This window comes from Benincasa hispida, chromosome 11 (genome assembly GCF_027475165.1).
Source record: "Benincasa hispida cultivar pf3 chromosome 11, pf3_genome.v1.1, whole genome shotgun sequence".
NCBI classification, from domain to species: Eukaryota; Viridiplantae; Streptophyta; class Magnoliopsida; order Cucurbitales; family Cucurbitaceae; genus Benincasa; species Benincasa hispida.
In genome coordinates, this window is record NC_143488.1 from 30,166,844 (window position 1) to 30,186,884 (window position 20,041).

The window sequence follows — 20,041 nt, forward strand, 5'->3', positions numbered from 1 at the left end:
TCTAACACAAATAGAAAATGTGGTTGTCATAGATGCCAACGATAACATGCCAAATATATTCTAGAGTAACATATTGACCTAAGAATCTCATATACTTAATACTTTCATTCCAATTTCTCATGGGCACTCACTAGGAGTTCAAGTATACATATCACATCAAGTTCTGGTCATCAACAAGACTATAATGTATATCCAATGAATTCTCACATATTATAACTAGACAAGATATTGATAACATAATTCATCACCAACATTTTAAAGTATCTATACTTCGTCATGAACAACGTGAGAGAAGGTGACTAGTTTGTGACACATGAGTTTTTGTAAAAATGTGTTATATATATATATATATTTTTTTAACTTTGTATGAACTTTTATTTGAATACTATTTTAATTTGTGAATTATTTTTCATATTACGTGTCCCCAGTTTAATTGTTAAGGAAGAAGGTACATGTTTTATGGTAAAATAAACAACATATGCATTAACTACCCTAAATAAAAAATAAATAAATAAATAAATAAACATAAAAAATCTAGACATAGATTGAAGTGGAACCTCGAAAGGAACCCCTAAGAAATGCATTATTACCAAAATTTAAAAAAAAAAGAAAAAAAAAAAAGAATCAAACTCGTGGACATGATACACGATTTCTATAGGGTTCCCATCAATCCACGTGCACAAAATTCGTGTACCAAATATACGAGTTTCTTTAAAGCAAAACACTACTTTAGATTTGTCCTTAACTTCGATTTCAATCTTAAATTAGAATTTTGTAACTACATTCTTAAAATTATTTTTTTACAACTACTCTACATTTGTCTTTATTTTTAAAAAATACATTCTTGTCTAGTTTACATTCTTCTCCTTATACTACTAAAAAGATTAAAAATAAAATAAAAAATTAATATTGTTGATGTCTCAATTTTATAGAGATGTAGAAAAATTTTTTCTTAAAAAGTTATTAATAAACGAATGTAACCATTTACACTTTTTAAATAAGGTAAAATAATCTCTTTTTACTAAACGAAAAGACTATTATTAATATTGTGGGTCGATTTAGACATGACAAAATATGTCAAATGTTAGAAAAACATAAGGAGAAATAAATTGGGATAAAACTGCACCTAAGCTAAAATAAGTCTAACATGTTTGTGATTAGGAAAAATTCATATCCTAATCTTAAGTTGAATATTAAAGACAATCCTAGGTCAATTCTCCAATAAACATTATTTATGAGCGATCAGATTGTTGGGTTTTATGTCATAAAGTTAGTAGTTTTGTAATGAACATATTCTCATTCATTAATAAAATAAATTTTAATTTTAATTTGCATAACATTATCCAATTATAAAAAATCCAAGGTTGTTATTGTAAACTTGAAATAATATATAGTTGATATACAAGTGGATCATGTTCAAATGATAACCTAAAGGGTTTATAGAATATGAATAAGTTTGGGTGTCTTATCATGATAACACTATTGATATGACTCATTTTTGTAAATGTTACAAATGATTTGATCCAAGTCGTTTATGAAGAGACATGTGAGTGGGGTATCATGTATAAAGAGTATGTATAAGATTGGATTGCAAAATATTTGATATCTCTTTTATAAATCTGTTAATTGAAGAAATTAATATTTTACAAAATGGTCATATGGAACTCGATCTAATTTGCATCGGTGCAAATGGCTTGAATAGCAAATTCAATAAGCCTACCATTTGGGGACTTGACCAAAAAGGAAGCTAGGAATGTAATTTCGCGCGATGGAGTTTACTCTTTCTCGTATAAGGAAAGTAGAATATTTCCCTTAAGTACTGATTTCAGGACTTTAACAATGAGGTCCTATCCTCTTATTGCCCGAGAGGAACTTAGCTTATGGTTGGATCATAAACAAATTTTTAATTAGAGGATTAGTGGTACTCAAGGTACAGGGATAAAATGAATATTTCACCCAGTTGTAATTACAAACAACTCGCAAAAGATCAACCTGCTTGTAACTTATCCTACGGTGCATAAGAGTACAACTCTAAGTCTATAAAGAAGTGACCTATAGTTAATGAATGAAAATCGATTAATTAAAGAGGTTAATTAATTAATTTTGAATCACTGGAACTTATAGTCTGTAGGTCTAAGATCCCTTTGCTAGCTCAAACGAACAATTAGGGATCAATTTTGTTTAAAGAAAATTCTAAAGATTCAAATTGAATTTAGTATATTTGATATATTAAATAAGAAAAGACATATTTAATGTATTTAATACATTAAAAATAAAATAAAATTATGTATACGAGATACATAAAATTTGAATATAATTCAAATAGGTTACACGAGAATTTTGCATCTCAGTGTGAAAACATTCTCCTTAATTTTTTTCCTAAACATTTTCACAACCCTTGTAGGGAAAGGAGAAAAGCAAGATCAATCTTCAAATTGTTGAGGTAAGAAATGTTTAATCTATTTTTTTTTTTTTTTTTTAATTTAATCTTAAATAAGAACAAAATGACCCAATGCTTCCACTGTGAATTGAAATGTTCATTTCCTTCACAAATAACTCGATAACCTAAAAAATCCAACCTCCAATGCTAAAATCTTCGAGTGCAAAATCATTAAATGAAAATCTCATGAATTTGATCAAAAAAAAAAGACCAAAATCAAACCTAAGAACACCTAAAACCCTCTACACAAAATCCTAAAGTGAAAAGGCAAATTTTATAGAGTTGCGTGAGAGCGCCGCAGTGCTACACCTTGTAGTGGTCTCAGCCACTTAACGTTGTGTGTAGTATCATGTAGTGTACATTCAAGGGTGTTTCGTCTTTTCATTCTCTTGAAGCTCTAGATGTTCAATTATGCTCTTAAAAGTTTTAAATTAATCCAAATCGTTCATAACGCTCTAGAATGCACATGATGCTTGAATGCCTATAAATATAAGATTTAAACAAATTAATTGACCTAAACAAATGAAATTAGAGATACTAAGATAACTCCTTAGGGCTATCAACAACCTATTGAGTCTAGGATAAAAATGATTTTTATCCCTAAATTAAAAATGTCTCAAATTTTTTCTTTGTGTACGAGAATTGTCAATATGACGACAAATTTGCTATCTATTCCCAGTTTTTTTTTTAAAAAAAAAGAAAAAAAAAAAAAAAAAAAAAGCACTCATTCTCCATTTTCCATTTTCTTTTTCTTTTTCTTTTTCCAAAAGCACTGTTTTATTTTTATTCTTTGAGAAAATGAAGGGATATAATCTCAAATTTGTGTACTTTTTGGAACATTGCACTACATAGCAACTACAACCATGTTTTTGCTTTAAAAAATTAAAATAAAAAAAATATATAAAAACCTACAACCATGTTTTTCAAACATCTTTTTCGTATGGTTGACTCACTTTTTCTTTAAGTCCACTCACTTTTCCAATCAAATTATGGCCAAAATTTAAGTATAAAGTATTTTTAAAAGTTAATTAAAAAACTAGAGTACTATTTAAGAATAAAAATTTTAATAGTCAATTATATAAAAGAGATAATTTTAAAATTGAGTATAAATGCATACTAGAAATAAAAGAGCAATACTTGAGTATTGTTCACACTACACTCACCTCCATGTATCTCTTCACTTATAAAGGAAAAGCAATATTAAAAATATATATTTCTTTAAAATAAAATTACAATACAGAAAAACTACCTTTCTTGACGTTTGTAATTTTAAATACTCAACGTTTTTATGAAAAAAAAGTCAAGAAATAGGTGATTTTAAAGAAAAAACATCAAGAATTGTTTTAAAAAAGTGGAAGTCTCCGAAAAATATTGTAAAAATGTCAAATTCAATTAATGGTTTCATGACATTTTTAAAACGTCAAGAATATTAGAATATACAGGACAACATTGCAATGCTACGGATTTTGACAGAAAAGTAAAAAATGTGCATGCCTCACACAAATAGCGTTGCAACACTACAGGTTTTGACGGAAAAATAGCGCGCCTATTGAAAGTGTTGCAACGTTAAATTTTTCAATCATCTATGATCGCTAAATTTTCAAAATCCATTTGCTTTTTCTTCTCTCTACCCATCATAGCAAACTGAATAAAATAAAACAATGCAATTTTCACCGCATCAAAATCGTTTTCAAACTCAAGACTTGGAAAAATAGACTCCAACTCGTATGCCTTCATGCCCTCATTATCGTTTAGATACTTAGCTCTATATCTAACAAAAGAATTTTCCCTCCTCACATTTCTAGTTTGATGTTTTAGTCCCGTGATAAGGTTAAACTCTATTTGTATGAAGGATACTTTATTCCCCGTAAGATTAAAACTAATAACATCTCTCCTAGGTTCCTCTACCTCGAGAAGAAAAATATAATGAATTAGTGGTCTATTGAAGATGATGTTTGTGTCAAGGAGAGGACCAAAACATGTTTGTCTAAACATGGCTAATGTGTCGGAGATATTTTTTTCTTAACTTTAGGGATAGTCTTTCCTATGTGTGAACAATATGAAAGGGCTATAGGAAAATGGTCATTAGGATGTACTTTCATATCTACTTCCATTATAACCTACATTTTTCATGAAATAGATAAATTAAAAGACAACACATCATGACATCAATGCATAATTTAAAAAAAAAAAAAAACAAAAAATTATATATAAATATAAATAAAAAAAAAGGTCCGGCCCATACCCGATAGGGTACGGCCCCAAGCAAAAAGACAGAATACCCCTACCCGGTCCAATACCTGGCCAGGTCGGGACTGAGCTGAATTTCCAAAAGTTCCACGTGCATGGCCCGGCCCGACCCGCCCCCTCTACCTGGTCCCCTCCTCCTACTCGGTCCAATACCCAACCGAGCTGGGACCAGGTTGAATTCCCAAAACTTCCACCTGCGCCTCCTCTCTACCCAGTGCCCTCCCATTACCCGATCCAATACTCGGCCGGGTCGGGACGGGGCCAAATTCCTGAATTTCTACTTAGACGACATGGTCATGTACCCGGTTCAAATGCTTTGAAGCCCGACCGGACGCCACTTACTCCAACCCGATTTTGTCCCCTTCTCACATAATTCGAATATGAAATTTCAATACTTTAACTTTAAAAAATACGTATTAATTACAATTCAACTAAACTCACATTTAGATAATGTTATACAATATTATCTTTTATTATTATTTAAATTAGATTCAAATGATTCCATTTCCTTAGCCGTAAAATAATGATATTGGACAATGCATATAAGTAATTCTTCTCCTTTTTTCCAAAAAAGACAAAGGAATCACGTTTCACTTGAGGTCACACTTTTAGTTTTGTAACATAAACTTGCAATTAATTAAATGCATATTGTCCTCTAATATTACCCAACACTAAAAGCATTAATCAAAAGTGATTCTTCTCTCTTCCCCATATCTCAAAAGTTGCTTTTGGATTAAACAAAAACACTTCCCATGTGAAACTTACTTGGCCCCACAAAAAATCCCATATTTTCCAACCTCATTCCCATTTAATTTTCAGGGTTAAAACAATTACATACATGTCATTGAGTAGCTCAAATTATTTTCTTTTTAAAAAACTTTTATTGAACGGTTATGGCATGATTTATCAATTTTGGATGTACCTCAAAGGTCAACAATTGTTTAATTGGTAATTTAGATTCACTCGATCAAATAAATATGTATTTGGTAGGTGCTCCGAATTTTGTTTCAAAAATTATTTTTGGATTATTTAATCCAAATCGTACGAATTCTAAAAACATCAATGTTTTCGATGTATCTAAATTTTGAATTTCAAAATTTAAAATATAGAATTATATTAGAAAAGATTTAAAAAAAATAAAGCAATAATAAATATAGTATTCTCATTATAATAATATGTTATTACAAAACAATAGTTATACAAGAATTTTAACATAAGACGAGTTCATAAATTAATTACTAATGGTTTATATTCAATCTAATATATTAGTGAATATTAATTATAGTTTATAGATATATTATCAAATATAATTTTACTTTTTAGGCCCTAATTAACCAGGCTATCAATTTCATTTGATAATAATTAAATTATTAGTTTCAATTATTAACTTTTTTATTAGTTTCTAACAGCTAAAAAAATATGATAACACCTTTTAATTTTTAATTTTATATTTAATAGAATTTTTTTTAGAACAATATTTCTAATTTATTAAACATTCACAGAAAAAAAATTAAAGTATAACTAATTTGGTTTCTTAGTTTACTTACACCTATAGTAATTTAGGTTATAGGAATGTTTTAAGAAATCAAGTTTTGTAAACTAAAGAAAGAAAAAAAAAAAAAGTAGTTTGTGTGTTAAAGATTTTGGTTAGGAATATGAGTGTATAATTAGAAAAGATGAAAATAAGTAACAAAGTGGAAAAAAAATTATGTTAAAACAATTATAGAGGTTGATTGTTATAGGTTAAAATGTTATTTCTCTATGATTTTAAGTACAATTTTAGGGTCCATTTGGATTGACTTGAGAAAAAAATGTTTTTTTAAAAAAAAATATTTTTATTCAAATACATTGGATAAAAAATTGATTAAAATATACTTAAAAATCTATTTTGAGTAGTTGTCAAATACTCTAATTTCTTCTACATTGACTTATTTTTTAAATTAAACACTTGAAAATGGATTTCTTAACACATGCTTAGTTTCTATATTTTCAATAGATCTCAAGTGTAGTTTCTATATTTGTTATTGTTGATTTTTTAAAAAACTTTTTGTCATCTAATAACATTTTCCACTATATATTTTTAAAACATATTCATATATTATATTTTCTCTCATGAAAATTATTATTATTAAGTCAATTTCGATTAAAAAAAAGTTTGAGTGACTAAATTTAACACTTGTTAAAAGTATACCAGCTAAAAATGAACATTTGAAATTATAGTAATTAAAATTGAACAATCTCAAAATATAGGTACTAAAATAGTATATTGTAACCATTATTGTATTTTCAAATCCGTCACATAGAATAATAATGTGCAAATGTGGTAGTTAAAAAAGACAATAATATTTTTTGTCTATTGAGATATTTTTACTTTTATAATTGTTTCTCCAATTTCATAGCATCCAAATGAATTTTGGTATTGAGCACCTATGACAAATAATTATCACCATTAATATCAGAGACTACAAATTCTAATTTTGTAAGGTTTGTCACTACAACACTTCAACAATAGAAGCAACACGAGCTTGTGCTGATAACATATTATGAAATTGAGAGTACAATGGAGCATAACGAATATGGAGAAAATATATTATAATAAAATATAAATAAATAAATAAAATTAAATAATAAAATTAAATAACTAAAGATATAAAATAACTAAAAAATTATAAAAATTTAGTGGAAATTTGAAGTGGATTTCTCACTAATGTGTGTGATTTTAAGATCCACCAAATGTCACTATTGGCAAAGTGATAAGTAGGATACAGTTTTACATGGACATCAAATATGAATAAACTACAAAGTACATGAACAACATGAAGATTGACACATAATTTATAAGATATTAAGCAATAGGCATCTATTTTTTTTTATAATATTTATAATAAATATTTAATTATTTTTTTTCTAAAAAAAGGGATATTTGTTAAATCTATTTCACTAGTAATAATTTTAAATTGTAATTATGTCAAAGGAATAATCAGAACAATTTTTAATAATTTATTATAACACAGGAATGTGGGGACAAAATTGTTCTTCTAGAAGCACACTCGTCAGTCTTAACTTCATTTGGTTTAGTGGACCGTGGGGACATTTCCATACTAATTTATTTATTTATTACTTCTCCCAAACTTATTTATTACCTCTCTCAAACGTTTACATGTTTTCTCGTAAAAAATCACTTTATACTTCAAATTTCGGATTATATCAATTAACTTTTAAATACATTTGAGTGAATCATTATGGACCTTCAATTAAAGAATATCTATATATCAAGTCTCATCGGATATATATAAGTTAGGTTGGATTGAATTGGGATATTTTTTTGAACCATCTCGAAAATTCGGGTTGGTTGAGTTGAATTGAGGTGTTTTTTGGATCATCTCAAAAATTCGGATTGGTTGGGTTGACAACCCAAAAGATTCAAATAAAGTCTCCAACCTAACTCTTAAAATTCGAGTTAGGTTGGACTGAGTTGTCGAGTTATAACTTTTTTTTTCTTTTTAATTAAAAATACACATATTTATATACAATACATGATTAATAACTAAAATCTCATACCATTCAAATGCTTAAATATCAAATATCTATGATATTTATTACACACTCTAAACAAAGACAAATATTATAACAATTTTAAAAGAAAAATATTAACAATTCACAAATTAGTCAATACAAAGTTATCAAACTATAAACAAAGAGAAATATATATATTATTAATATATAAAAAAAGTCGGGTTGGATTGGGTCAACCTCAAATTTTTTTTAGCCAACCCGCGACTCAATCCAAGACAAACACATCATGATCATTAATGCATACTTAAAAAAAAAAAACAAAAAATTATATATAAATATAAATAAAAGAAAATGGCCCGGCCCATACGCGGCCAAGTACGGCGCCGGACGAAAAAACAGAATACCCCTACTCGGTCCAATACCCAGTCGGGCTGGGCCAGGCAAAATTTCTGAAACATCCCCCACACGACCCCCCTCTAATCGGTCCAATATCTGACCGGGCCGGGACCGGGCCGAATTCCCAAAAGTTCCACGCGCACGGCCCGACCCGACCTGCCCTGTCTACCCAATCCCCTCCCCTTACTTGGTCCAATACCCGACTGGGCTAGGACCGGGCCGAATTCCCAAAACTTCCATGCACGCCCCCTCTCTATCTGGTGTCCTCCCCCTGCCCGGTCCAATACCCGATCGGGCCAAATTCCCGAATATCCACTTACACGGCCCGGTCATGTACTCGATTCAAGTGTTTTGAAGCCCGACCAGATGTCACCTACTCTTACTCGATTTTGCCCCTTCCCACATAATTCGAATATGATATTTCAGTTCTTTAACTTTAAAAATATGTATTAATTATGATCCAACTAAACTCATGATATATAATATTATCTTCTTTTATTATTTAAATTAGATTCAAATGATTCCATTTCCTTAGCGGTAAAATAATGATATTGGGCAATGCATATAAGTAATTCTTCTCATTTTTTCCAAAAAAGACAAAGGAATCACGTTTCACTTGAGGTTACACTTTTAGTTTTGTAACATAAACATGCAATTAATTAAATGCATATTGTCCTCTAATATTACTCTACACTAAAAGCATTAATCAAAAGTGATTCTTCCCTCTTCCCCATATCTCAAAAGTTGCTTTTGGATTAAACAAAAAACACTTCCCATGTGAACCCGTTGAAACTTACTTGGCGCCCAAAAAATCCCATATTTTCCAACCTCATTCTCATTTAATTTTCAGGGTTAAAACAATTATGTATATGTCATTGGGTAGTTCAAATAATTTTTTTTTTTAATTATTTTCTTTTCAAAAAACTTTTATTGAATAGTTATGACATGACTTACCAATTTTGGATGTACCTCAAATGCCAACAATTATTTGATTGGCAATTCAGATTCACTCGATTAAATAAATATGTATTTGGTAGGTGGTCCGGATTTTGTTTCAAAAATTATTTTTGGATTATATTATCCAAATCGTACGAATTCTAAAAGCATCAATGTTTTCGATGTATCTAGATTTTGAATTTTAAATTTTAAAATATAGAATTATATTAGAAAAGATTTATAAAAAATAAAGCAATAATAAATATAGTATTCTCATTATAATAATATAATATGTTATTACAAAACAATAGTTATGCAAGAATTTTAACCTAAAACGAGTTCATAAATTAATTAATAATAGTTTATATTCAATTAGTGAGTATTAAATATAATTTATAGATATATTATCAAACATAATTTTACTTTTTAGGCCCTAATTAACCGTGCTACCAATTTCATTTGATAATAATTAAATTATTAGTTTCAATTATTAACTTTTTTATTAGTTTCTAACACCTTCTCAACTTAAAAAAAAATTATAATATCTTTTAATTTTTAATCTTATATTTAAAAGATTGGTTTTTTAAAACAAGATTTCTAATTTATTAGACATTCACAGAAAAAAATTAAAGCATAACTATTTGGTTTCTTAGTTTACTTACACCTATAGTAATTACCTTATAGGAATGTTTTAAGAAATCAAGTTTTGTTAACTAAAGAAAGAAAAAAAAGTAGTTGTATGTTTAAGATTTTGGTTAGGAATATGAGTGTATAATTAAGAAAGATGAAAATCAGCAACAAAGTGGAAGAAATCCAAAAAGTCAAAAAATAAAATATTAAAGAGTTATTTAAAAAAAAAGTTATCAAATCAATCTAAAAGTTTGAAAATTTTATTAAACATCTTTTAAAATTTGAGAACTCATTAATAAACACATAAGGTTATGTTAAAACAATTATAGAGGTTGATTGTTATAGGTTAAAATGTTATTTCTCTGTAATTTTAAGTTTGTACAATTTTAGGGTCCGTTTCGATTGACTTGAGAAAAAGATATTTTTTAAAAAATATTTTTATTTGAATACTTTGATTAAAATATACTTGAAAATCTATTTTGAGTGGTTGCGAAATACTCTACTTTCTTCTACTGTGACTTATTTTTTTAAATTAAACACTTGAAAATGTATTCCTTAACACATGCTTTGTTTCTATACTTTCAATAGATCTCAAGTGTAGTTTCTATGCTTTTTATTGTTGATTTAAAAAAAAAAACTTTTTGTCATCTAATAACATTTTCCACTATATATTTTAAAAACATATTTATATATTATATTTTCTCGCATGAAAATTATTATTATTAAGTCAATTTCTATTAAAAAAAAAGTTCGAGTGACTAAATTTAACACTTATTAAAAATATACCAACTAAAAATGAACATTTGAAATTATAGTAATTAAAATTGAATAATCTCAAAGTATAGATACTAAAACAATATATTATAACCATTATTGTATTTTCAAATCCGTCACATAGAATAATAATGTTCAAATGTGGTGGTTAACAAAGACAATAATATTTTTGGTCTATTTAGTAATTTTTACATTTATAAATATTACTAATAATATCATATTCATAATATATCACCAACAAATTTATAGCGTAAATCAATGAGACACATACATATAGCATCTTAGGATGTGATGGTTGATGTGGAACAACATTTTTTTTTTAATTGCTTAAATTATCTAAATTTATTTTAAGGCAAAAAAACAATTTTATTTGTTGGGTTGTATCTATTGAAACTTTAAACTAATAGGCATATTAATATAATCTTTGAACTTTTGTAAATAAATTAATTTAAACATTCCTCTAGATTTTGATCAACAATATCACGTGAAACTTATAATTTGAATCGATAAATTAAATTTTTAAATTTTAATAAGTCAATCAATTTAGAATCTTCATTATGATTGCTTTTGAAAATCATCATACATTAATTCTCAACCCGTTGTATACTTATTCAAATATCGATTTTACAAAATGGATTATTAGAGTAAATTCATGGATGATTCTCAAAGAAAATTTCGATTAAGAGTGTAAATTGATTCAGTTATGAAAGTTAAAGAGTTTATTTCATAAAATTATAAATTTCTCCAAACGGAACATAATAAAAGAGGTAAATTAATATACCGTAAAAAATTCATGATTCAAATGGATATAGTTATTAGTTCATAGTTTACATTAATATAATTTCTAAAGTAATAATATATATATATATATTACAAAAATTAATTCAACAGGAAGAAATTCAACGATGACCTTTAGGGTGGGATGGTTGTTTTAGTACAATAAAGGCTTTGAACATCAAAACTGAAGAAAGGTAATTAAATTGTTACTCTAATTGGTATATTTACAATTGTATGCTACATTAAAAGGAACCTTATAAACTTGTACTAGAAAGGAACAAAAGAAAAAACATAATAAACAAATTTCTAAAGTTGAGGACTTACAAATCACTCACAGTTTTTATGTCAAAATTGTATTTTACAGTGTTGTAAATATAGTAATGAATTCAAAATATTAAGAGATCTAACATAATTAAAAAACAATTACATATAAAGGCTGCTTGTTTCGTAGGCATTCTAGATTCTCATAAAGTGGGCATTTAGATTATCGTGTTTGTTTTGCTGTATTGTTAGATGTCTCGACATTTGAAAGATTTCTGTACATCCTAAGATGTCTGGACGGAGGACATTGGAGAGTTTTGGATGTCCTTTTGAAATATGAGTTTTCTAGATTCCCGAGATGAGAGCATCCTCATTTTACTTTTTTGTGCTTCATTTTTATTTCATTTGTATTATATAATTAAAATAAATACTATCAACCATGTATATCATATATTTTAGTTATATCATAATTATTATTATTTTTAAGTAATATATTCAAATTTAACTTTTAAATAATATTTATTTCATTAAAAAAATCTTAATTTGGAAAGAAATTCAAATTGAACAATGGCCTTTAGGGTGGGATGGTTATGTTGTTGAGAAAAATAACATAACACATAAAAACAATATAAATTTTATTAATTTGGAAAGAAATTCAAATTTATAAAAACAAATATTTTATATAAGTTCAAATTATAGTAAATTAATTATAAAGTAATAAATAGTCGTAAAGATATTTTTGAAACTTTAGGTAAATTTAAGACATTTTCGAGTAGAAATGCTATTAAACAAACACAATTATCAAAATATTCCCGTATATTTACAAAACAAATATGATAATCTAAAGAGAAACTATTAACATAAAATAGCAAAACATAATATTCTTTGATATAAGTTGATAGATACCGATAAAAGTCTATTCGTGATATTGTGTGATAGATGTTGTAATATATATTTTAAAAAATATTATGTTTCTTTTTATTGTCATGATTTTTACAAAAATATCCATTTTATGAATGTCACTCTCTATTCAAAACACGGCCACTTATAAAATCCAATCCAAAACCAGCGCCCTTCTTCCTCAAAACCATGTTTTCCTCTCACGTTTGAGTTTTGAGTTTTGAGGCACAGACACAAGAAAGAAAAAATATGCCATTTCTGAACCTTTCCCCTTCTTCCTCCTTCCTTCTTTCCGTCGTCTTCTTCTTCTTGTTCTTCCAGGTCTCTGTTTTCGCTCTCTTCTCCGACTACGATTATAATATTCTGATTCGGGTTAAAAACAACCTTTTCGATGATCCCAATGGCTGTTTGAACAGTTGGGTTCCCAATCAAGCTCACAACCCCTGTAATTGGACTGGCATCACCTGCGATTCCACTAATTCCTCTCTTCTTTCCATCGATCTCAGTGATTCCGGTGTCACCGGCGGATTCCCCTTTGATTTTTGCCGGATTCAGACTCTCAAATCCCTTTCTATCTCCAACAGCAGCGTTAATGGAAGTCTACTCTCCCCTTCCTTCTCTCTCTGTTCTAACTTGCATGTCCTCAATCTTTCCGTTAACTCACTCGTTGGGAACTTGCCGGAGTTTTCCTCTGATTTCAGACAACTGCAAATTCTAGATCTCTCCTCCAACAATTTCTCCGGTGAAATTCCTCACAGCTTCGGATTGTTATCGGCGCTAAGAGTGCTCCGTTTGTCGGAGAATCTGCTCGACGGCTCCATACCTTCTGTTCTGGGAAATCTCAGTGAGCTGACTGAAATGGCCATTGCTTATAATGAATTCAAACCCCATCGGTTACCGGATGAAATCGGAAACCTGACCAAACTTGTAAACATGTTTTTACCGTCTTCGAATTTCATTGGACCCATTCCCCATTCCATCGGAAACCTTGTTTTGCTTACTAATCTCGATTTATCTACCAATTCGTTTTCGGGTCCTATCCCAGATTCAATCGGTGGACTGAGGAGCATACAGAACATTCAACTCTTTAACAATCAAATCTCCGGTGAGTTGCCGGAGAGCATCGGAAATTTGACTACTCTGATTTCACTGGACATCTCGCAGAATAGTCTCACCGGGAAATTGCCGGAGAAAATCGCTGCTCTCCCTCTTCAAATTCTGCATCTCAATGACAACTTCCTTGAAGGCGAGGTCCCGGAGAGCTTAGCTACTAACCCAAATCTTTTGAATTTGAAACTGTTTAACAATAGCTTTTCCGGCGAACTTCCCCGGAATTTGGGTCTGAATTCTTATTTGAATGAGATTGACGTCTCTACCAACAACTTTGTGGGTGAAATTCCGAAATTTCTCTGCCATGGAAACCAACTTCTGAAAATGGTTTTGTTCAACAACCGTTTCTCTGGAAATTTCCCAGAATCGTACGGTGGTTGCAATTCTCTGTCTTATGTTAGAATTGAGAACAATCAGCTTTCCGGGAAGGTACCGTACTCTTTCTGGAATCTCTCTACGCTTACCAATATTCGGTTGTCGGAAAATCAATTTCAGGGCTCCATTCCGCCGGCGATAAGTGGCGCTCGTTATCTCGAAGATTTGTTGGTTTCCGGTAACAACTTCTCCGGTCAATTACCGAAGGAAATTTGCAAATTGAGAGAGCTCGTCCGGTTAGACGTCAGCAGGAATAAATTCTCCGGCGGAGTTCCTTCCTGTATAACAGAGTTGCAGCATCTTCAAAAGCTCGACATGCAAGAAAACATGTTCATCGGAGAAATACCCAAATCGGTTAACACATGGACAGAACTAACCGAGTTGAATCTGTCCCACAATCATTTCACCGGTGAGATTCCACCTCAACTCGGCGATTTACCAGTTCTAAAGTACTTAGATCTCTCTGCAAATTCACTCTCCGGCGAAATCCCCGAAGAATTGACGAAGCTGAAACTGGGTCAGTTCAACTTCTCCGACAACAAATTAACCGGAGCAGTTCCTTCCGGCTTCGACAACGAACTGTTCGTCAATAGCCTAATGGGTAATCCGGGTCTGTGCAGTCCGGATTTGAAGCCGCTGAATCGGTGCCCCAAACCCAAATCCATAAGTTTTTATGTCGTTGTTCTTCTGTCGATTATCGCTTTCGTTCTCATCGGGTCTCTCATTTGGGTAATCAAATTCAGGATGAATCTCTTCAAGAAATCGAAATCCCCATGGACGGTGACCAAGTTCCAACGTATCGGGTTCGATGAAGAAGATGTAATTCCCCGTCTAACCAAATCAAATGTTATAGGATCGGGCGGGTCGGGCACTGTATTCAAAGTAGATCTGAAAATGGGACAGACCGTCGCGGTCAAGAGTCTATGGGGTGGCCACAACAAATTGGATACGGAATCGGTTTTCCAATCAGAAGTTGAGATATTAGGTCGAATCCGCCATGCCAATATTGTGAAGTTGCTGTTTAGTTGCAGCAATGGTGAAGGAAGTAGAATTCTTGTGTACGAGTACATGGAGAATGGAAGTTTGGGAGATGTTCTACACGAACACAAATCCCAAGCTTTATCTGATTGGTCCAAACGATTCAACATCGCCCTTGAAGCAGCTCAAGGGTTAGCTTATCTGCACCACGACTGCGTCCCTCCGATAATCCATCGCGACGTAAAGAGCAATAACATTCTCTTGGATGGAGAATTTCAGCCTCGAGTGGCCGACTTTGGTTTGGCAAAGACGATGCAGCGCCAAGCGGAGGCAGAAGATGACAATGTCGTCATGTCTCGCATTGCTGGCACCTACGGTTACATTGCCCCAGGTAACCAACATCTTATACCTTAAGTTGATAGTTTGCTCTATAATCAATCTTTATGTACTCACATTCATATCATTTTTAAATGACAGAGTATGGATATACTATGAAGGTGACAGAGAAGAGCGACGTGTATAGCTTTGGAGTGGTGCTGATGGAGCTAGTGACCGGGAAGCGACCGAACGATGCGTGCTTCGGAGAGAACAAAGATATTGTGAAATGGGTGACAGAGGCAGCTTTGTCAGAAGAGAAAGGTTTGAGTTTGGATGAGATTATTGATGAAAAGTTGGATCCAAGGACATGTGAAGTAGAAGAGATTGTGAAGATTTTGGATGTGGCAGTGCTTTGTACTTCTGCTTTGCCCCTCAACAGACCATCCATGAGAAGAGTGGTTGAGCTGATAAAGGACACCAAATTCTCTCATTCCAAGTCATGAACTTAAGTGAACATGAATGTCAATACAGTTTTTGCTTTTGTTGTTCATCAATCAAATGAATATCTCTCAAGAAATCTAGCTTTTCTTTTTGTGGCAGTACAATTTTTTTTATTCACTTTCTGTTGCCTCTTTGATTTTTTAGTGCTTGTTGGAGGAAGTCGGCTTATATGAGAGTTTTAAGAGGTGTTCTTGATACAAATAAAAAGTTTTCTTTATATCATCATATGAGCAAATTAGTAGCTTTTAGTATATATATATATATAGATTAAACTAGTTAAGTTATGTTCAGGTTAGCATGGACACTTCTATTATATATTAGAAAACCCAATAAAAAATATCAATATTGTGGGCCTAATATAATAGAAATAGAAACCTATTTTAAAAGGTGTGAATTGATTTAAGGCCACGTTTACAAATTTATAATGAAAATTGGTGTAATCGTAATCGAATTTCATTGAAAAATCAATAGTAATTGATCTCAATCGCAAATGTAATTAGATCGCTTTTGATCGCATTTACCTAAAATTAAGAATTTTGTCAAATTTACTGTTACTGTTATGGCTACCTTTATTTCTGAGAGCTAAATCGTAATAGTAACAATAACAACAATAGCAGTAAAAATTATTAGACATTATATTAAATTTGCCTTCACCAACCAGCTTAAGCATTTTGAGTCAATCGGTGATTTAAGAACAGTAAATGTGTCAAAATTCATATTTTTTCGCTGACACAATAACAATAATGGTAACCATAACCATAATCATAATCATAACGATAATGGTAACAAGACGTAATTTCGGATGTAATTCATTGATCATCTCACGCTCGTCATTCAGATTACATTACTTGACTACAAATTTTCAACTTGGGTCCACCTGTCAATACTAATGTGGGGGCACCGATAAACACTAACAAACATATAAATAAAAAGATCCACTTTCCAAATTACCTTTCATTTATTGTGGTACACCTTCCGTAAACGTGGCCTAAATGTCTTCATGATTTTTTTTTTTTTTTTCAACTATCCATCTACATCGATGTTTGCCTCGACCACAAATGACTACTTGTTCTGGCTCTAATTTTTGTGGTTAGAAATTAGATCTTTGGAAATTATCAATCCTTAGTTTAGGGTGTTTGTGGAGTATGGAACAAGCAAATATTGATCATATTAGACAGCCAAAACATGGAGAGCCATATCCATGAGTAAAAGTAGAACAAATATGACCAATCACAATATTCAAAATGGATTAATTAAATTTTAAGTGTAGTTTGCCACAATTAATTATGGTAATGTTATTTATAAGATTAAGATGTGCTGATCTTAGTATTAATGGGCAAACTCAAATTTGGAAGATGGATGGGTAACGTAATTTTGATATCCCATCTTGTCGTCACACACACGTTCAAAAGGTTTTCTACCATGTTTGAGAAAATTCAACATAATTGAATGTAATATCTCTAAAATTGTTATCCATTTTGGTGCACGCTTGATTGAGACTATTTTAGTGGACACAAAGATTAGAAAAATCTTCTTGTCCTTTTTGAAAGGGACCAAAAGGAGAGGTGATGAGATTTTGTTTCATCACTTCTTTAGTAAAATATGTGTTTGTCCTTATTTAGATATTTGATTTCATCATACTTTCCTTTTGAATAGCTAACTTATTTTCTCCCAAGTAACTTTAAAGCTAAGTTAAATTAAAATTTGAAATACCACTATCCAAAGATAGGGTTAATTGCCCAAGCCTAAGTCAAACACACTACTAAAGATGATGATATGGAGTGTGAACTTTTGAGAATTGTTGGTGTTAACCTTCTATTGTCTTAAAACAGAAAAATTTTGTCACTTCTCTTCTTTAATGTTTATTGTTATCATTTAACCTTAAATTTAGCTATTTTTAGAACAACCATTCAAATATCTCCACAATTGTATGATACTATCCACTTTCAGAATAAACTTTCATGACTTTGTTTGTTGATTTCACCAGAAAAGGCCTCATCCAAATAAAGATAGTTGCCTTCACTTATATACTTATGATGCTAATGTTAAGCGCTTAATATTAGGCAGATAAGGAGATGTTTATATGTATATAAGTGAGGACAACTATCTTTATTTGGATTAGGCCTTTTGGGGCAAAATTTGGGGGTAGATAGCACTTAACATTAGGTTAATCAATGTTAGATTTTAGTTGCGTTCCCTGATAGAATATACAAGTATGTAGCATAAGCAAACAGAATCAATAAACACTCTAATTACAATTAATTTGAGTTCTAAAACATGCTTTTACAGAAAATCACAAGTAGGTTTCAAATTCAACATACCTTTGATGAATTATCCCAAATACAAGCTGCTCTTCACGTTAATTCAGCTCCAAATTGACAGTGAACCACTAAGAGATCTTCTCTACTCTTCTTAGCCTTGAATTTGAGTGATGGAACTCGAATTTGAGTAAATTTGTGACTTAGAATGTGGGTTTTGTGAGAAAGAATATGAGTTGCAGAAAATCATATTTTCAGCATTTGAACTATATCAATCTCAGTCAATTGGAAAGGTTCTATTTTAAAATGCAAGCACTTCAGATCAACTTCAAGGCCAACATCTACTTCAAAAATTTAATGGGATTTGTGTGTAATTAGAAGATCAACACCTCATGTTTGGTGAAAGTGGGAAAAACCCACTAAAAGCTCTATTTTTCAAAAACTCCAAAATTTTCCAATTAGTTCTAAATTAATCAAATCCAATTTGATTTAATTTCATAATTAATCAAATTCAATATTCAATTTCTCAAATTGAATTTAAAATTGGAATTTAATTTAATTTTTAATTAATTAAAAATTTTAATTAATTAAATAACTTAATATCAAATATCAAATTAATTACACACTAAATTTAAAACATGAATCTTATTCATGTAATTGATATTTAAATAAATATTTAAAATTATAAACTCTCCAATTCCGTTAAATTCAATAAATTAAATGTTAATTGTATCGAATATAATTATACATACCCTAATTTGATTTTGAACTTATTCAAATCCAAACCCTAATTTCAATTTGAACATTTTCAAATTGAAATTCAATTTGAACAATTCAAAATGATGTCATTCCCAATTAGCTCAATTTAATAATTAAAGTTGTTCATGTTTTACGAGCTAGTAGAGGGACCATATGGACCTATAGATCATGAGCTACAACGATAAAAGATTAGTTGGTTAAAACTCTTTAGACCAAATTAATCAGTATTCGTTAACTATCAAGTCACACCACTATAGCTCGATAGTTACACTCTTCTCACTGTAGATATATTTGTGTGCACATGATTTAACCATAACCAGTGAGTCAACCCTTCACTGGTTGTTCGTAATAACGGCTGGGTCAATATGCTGTTTTATCCCCGATATTACGTCTTGCTCTTTAAGTCCCTATTGATCCTCTAATGAATAATTGGTTTATGATCCAATTACTAAACTAGATCCCTCTCGGGCCAAAGAGAGGGTGGGACCCCTTGTTCAAGACCTGGATTCAGTACTTAAGAGAACAATCTTTCTCCTATCCCTAAATTGGGTAGGCGTGAATTTCGTCTTGCACCCTATGTCCCCAGCTATCTACCTGGTCTTATCCTTAAATGGGAGACTTATTGAGTCGGCACTATTGAGCCAACCCACCTATGAAAATCTAAGGATAATCCGAAATAAATAGGAGTTCATAGTTAACTCAAGATTAAAATCGAGTTACCTAGGTCATCTAAGCGAAATAGTCAGTCTTAAATAGTAAACAATGTTATAAAGTAAGAGTGACTTATTTCTTGGTCCAATCTTATGCAAATTCATTGCATAGGACGCCCCTACTCCTCATATCAATACATGAACGAATCAGG

General features: G+C 30.5%; 1 protein-coding gene across 1 annotated transcript; it reads left to right on the forward strand.

The window, feature by feature from the left end:
* Positions 1 to 12,960: 12,960 nt before the first annotated feature.
* On the forward strand, positions 12,961 to 16,384 carry HSL2 (HAESA-like 2). The gene is made up of 2 exons (XM_039048633.2): positions 12,961 to 15,734; positions 15,821 to 16,384. Exons 1-2 carry the CDS (start codon positions 13,130 to 13,132, stop codon positions 16,162 to 16,164), a joined length of 2,949 nt encoding a protein of 982 aa, XP_038904561.1. The 5' UTR covers positions 12,961 to 13,129; the 3' UTR covers positions 16,165 to 16,384.
* Positions 16,385 to 20,041: the final 3,657 nt, after the last annotated feature.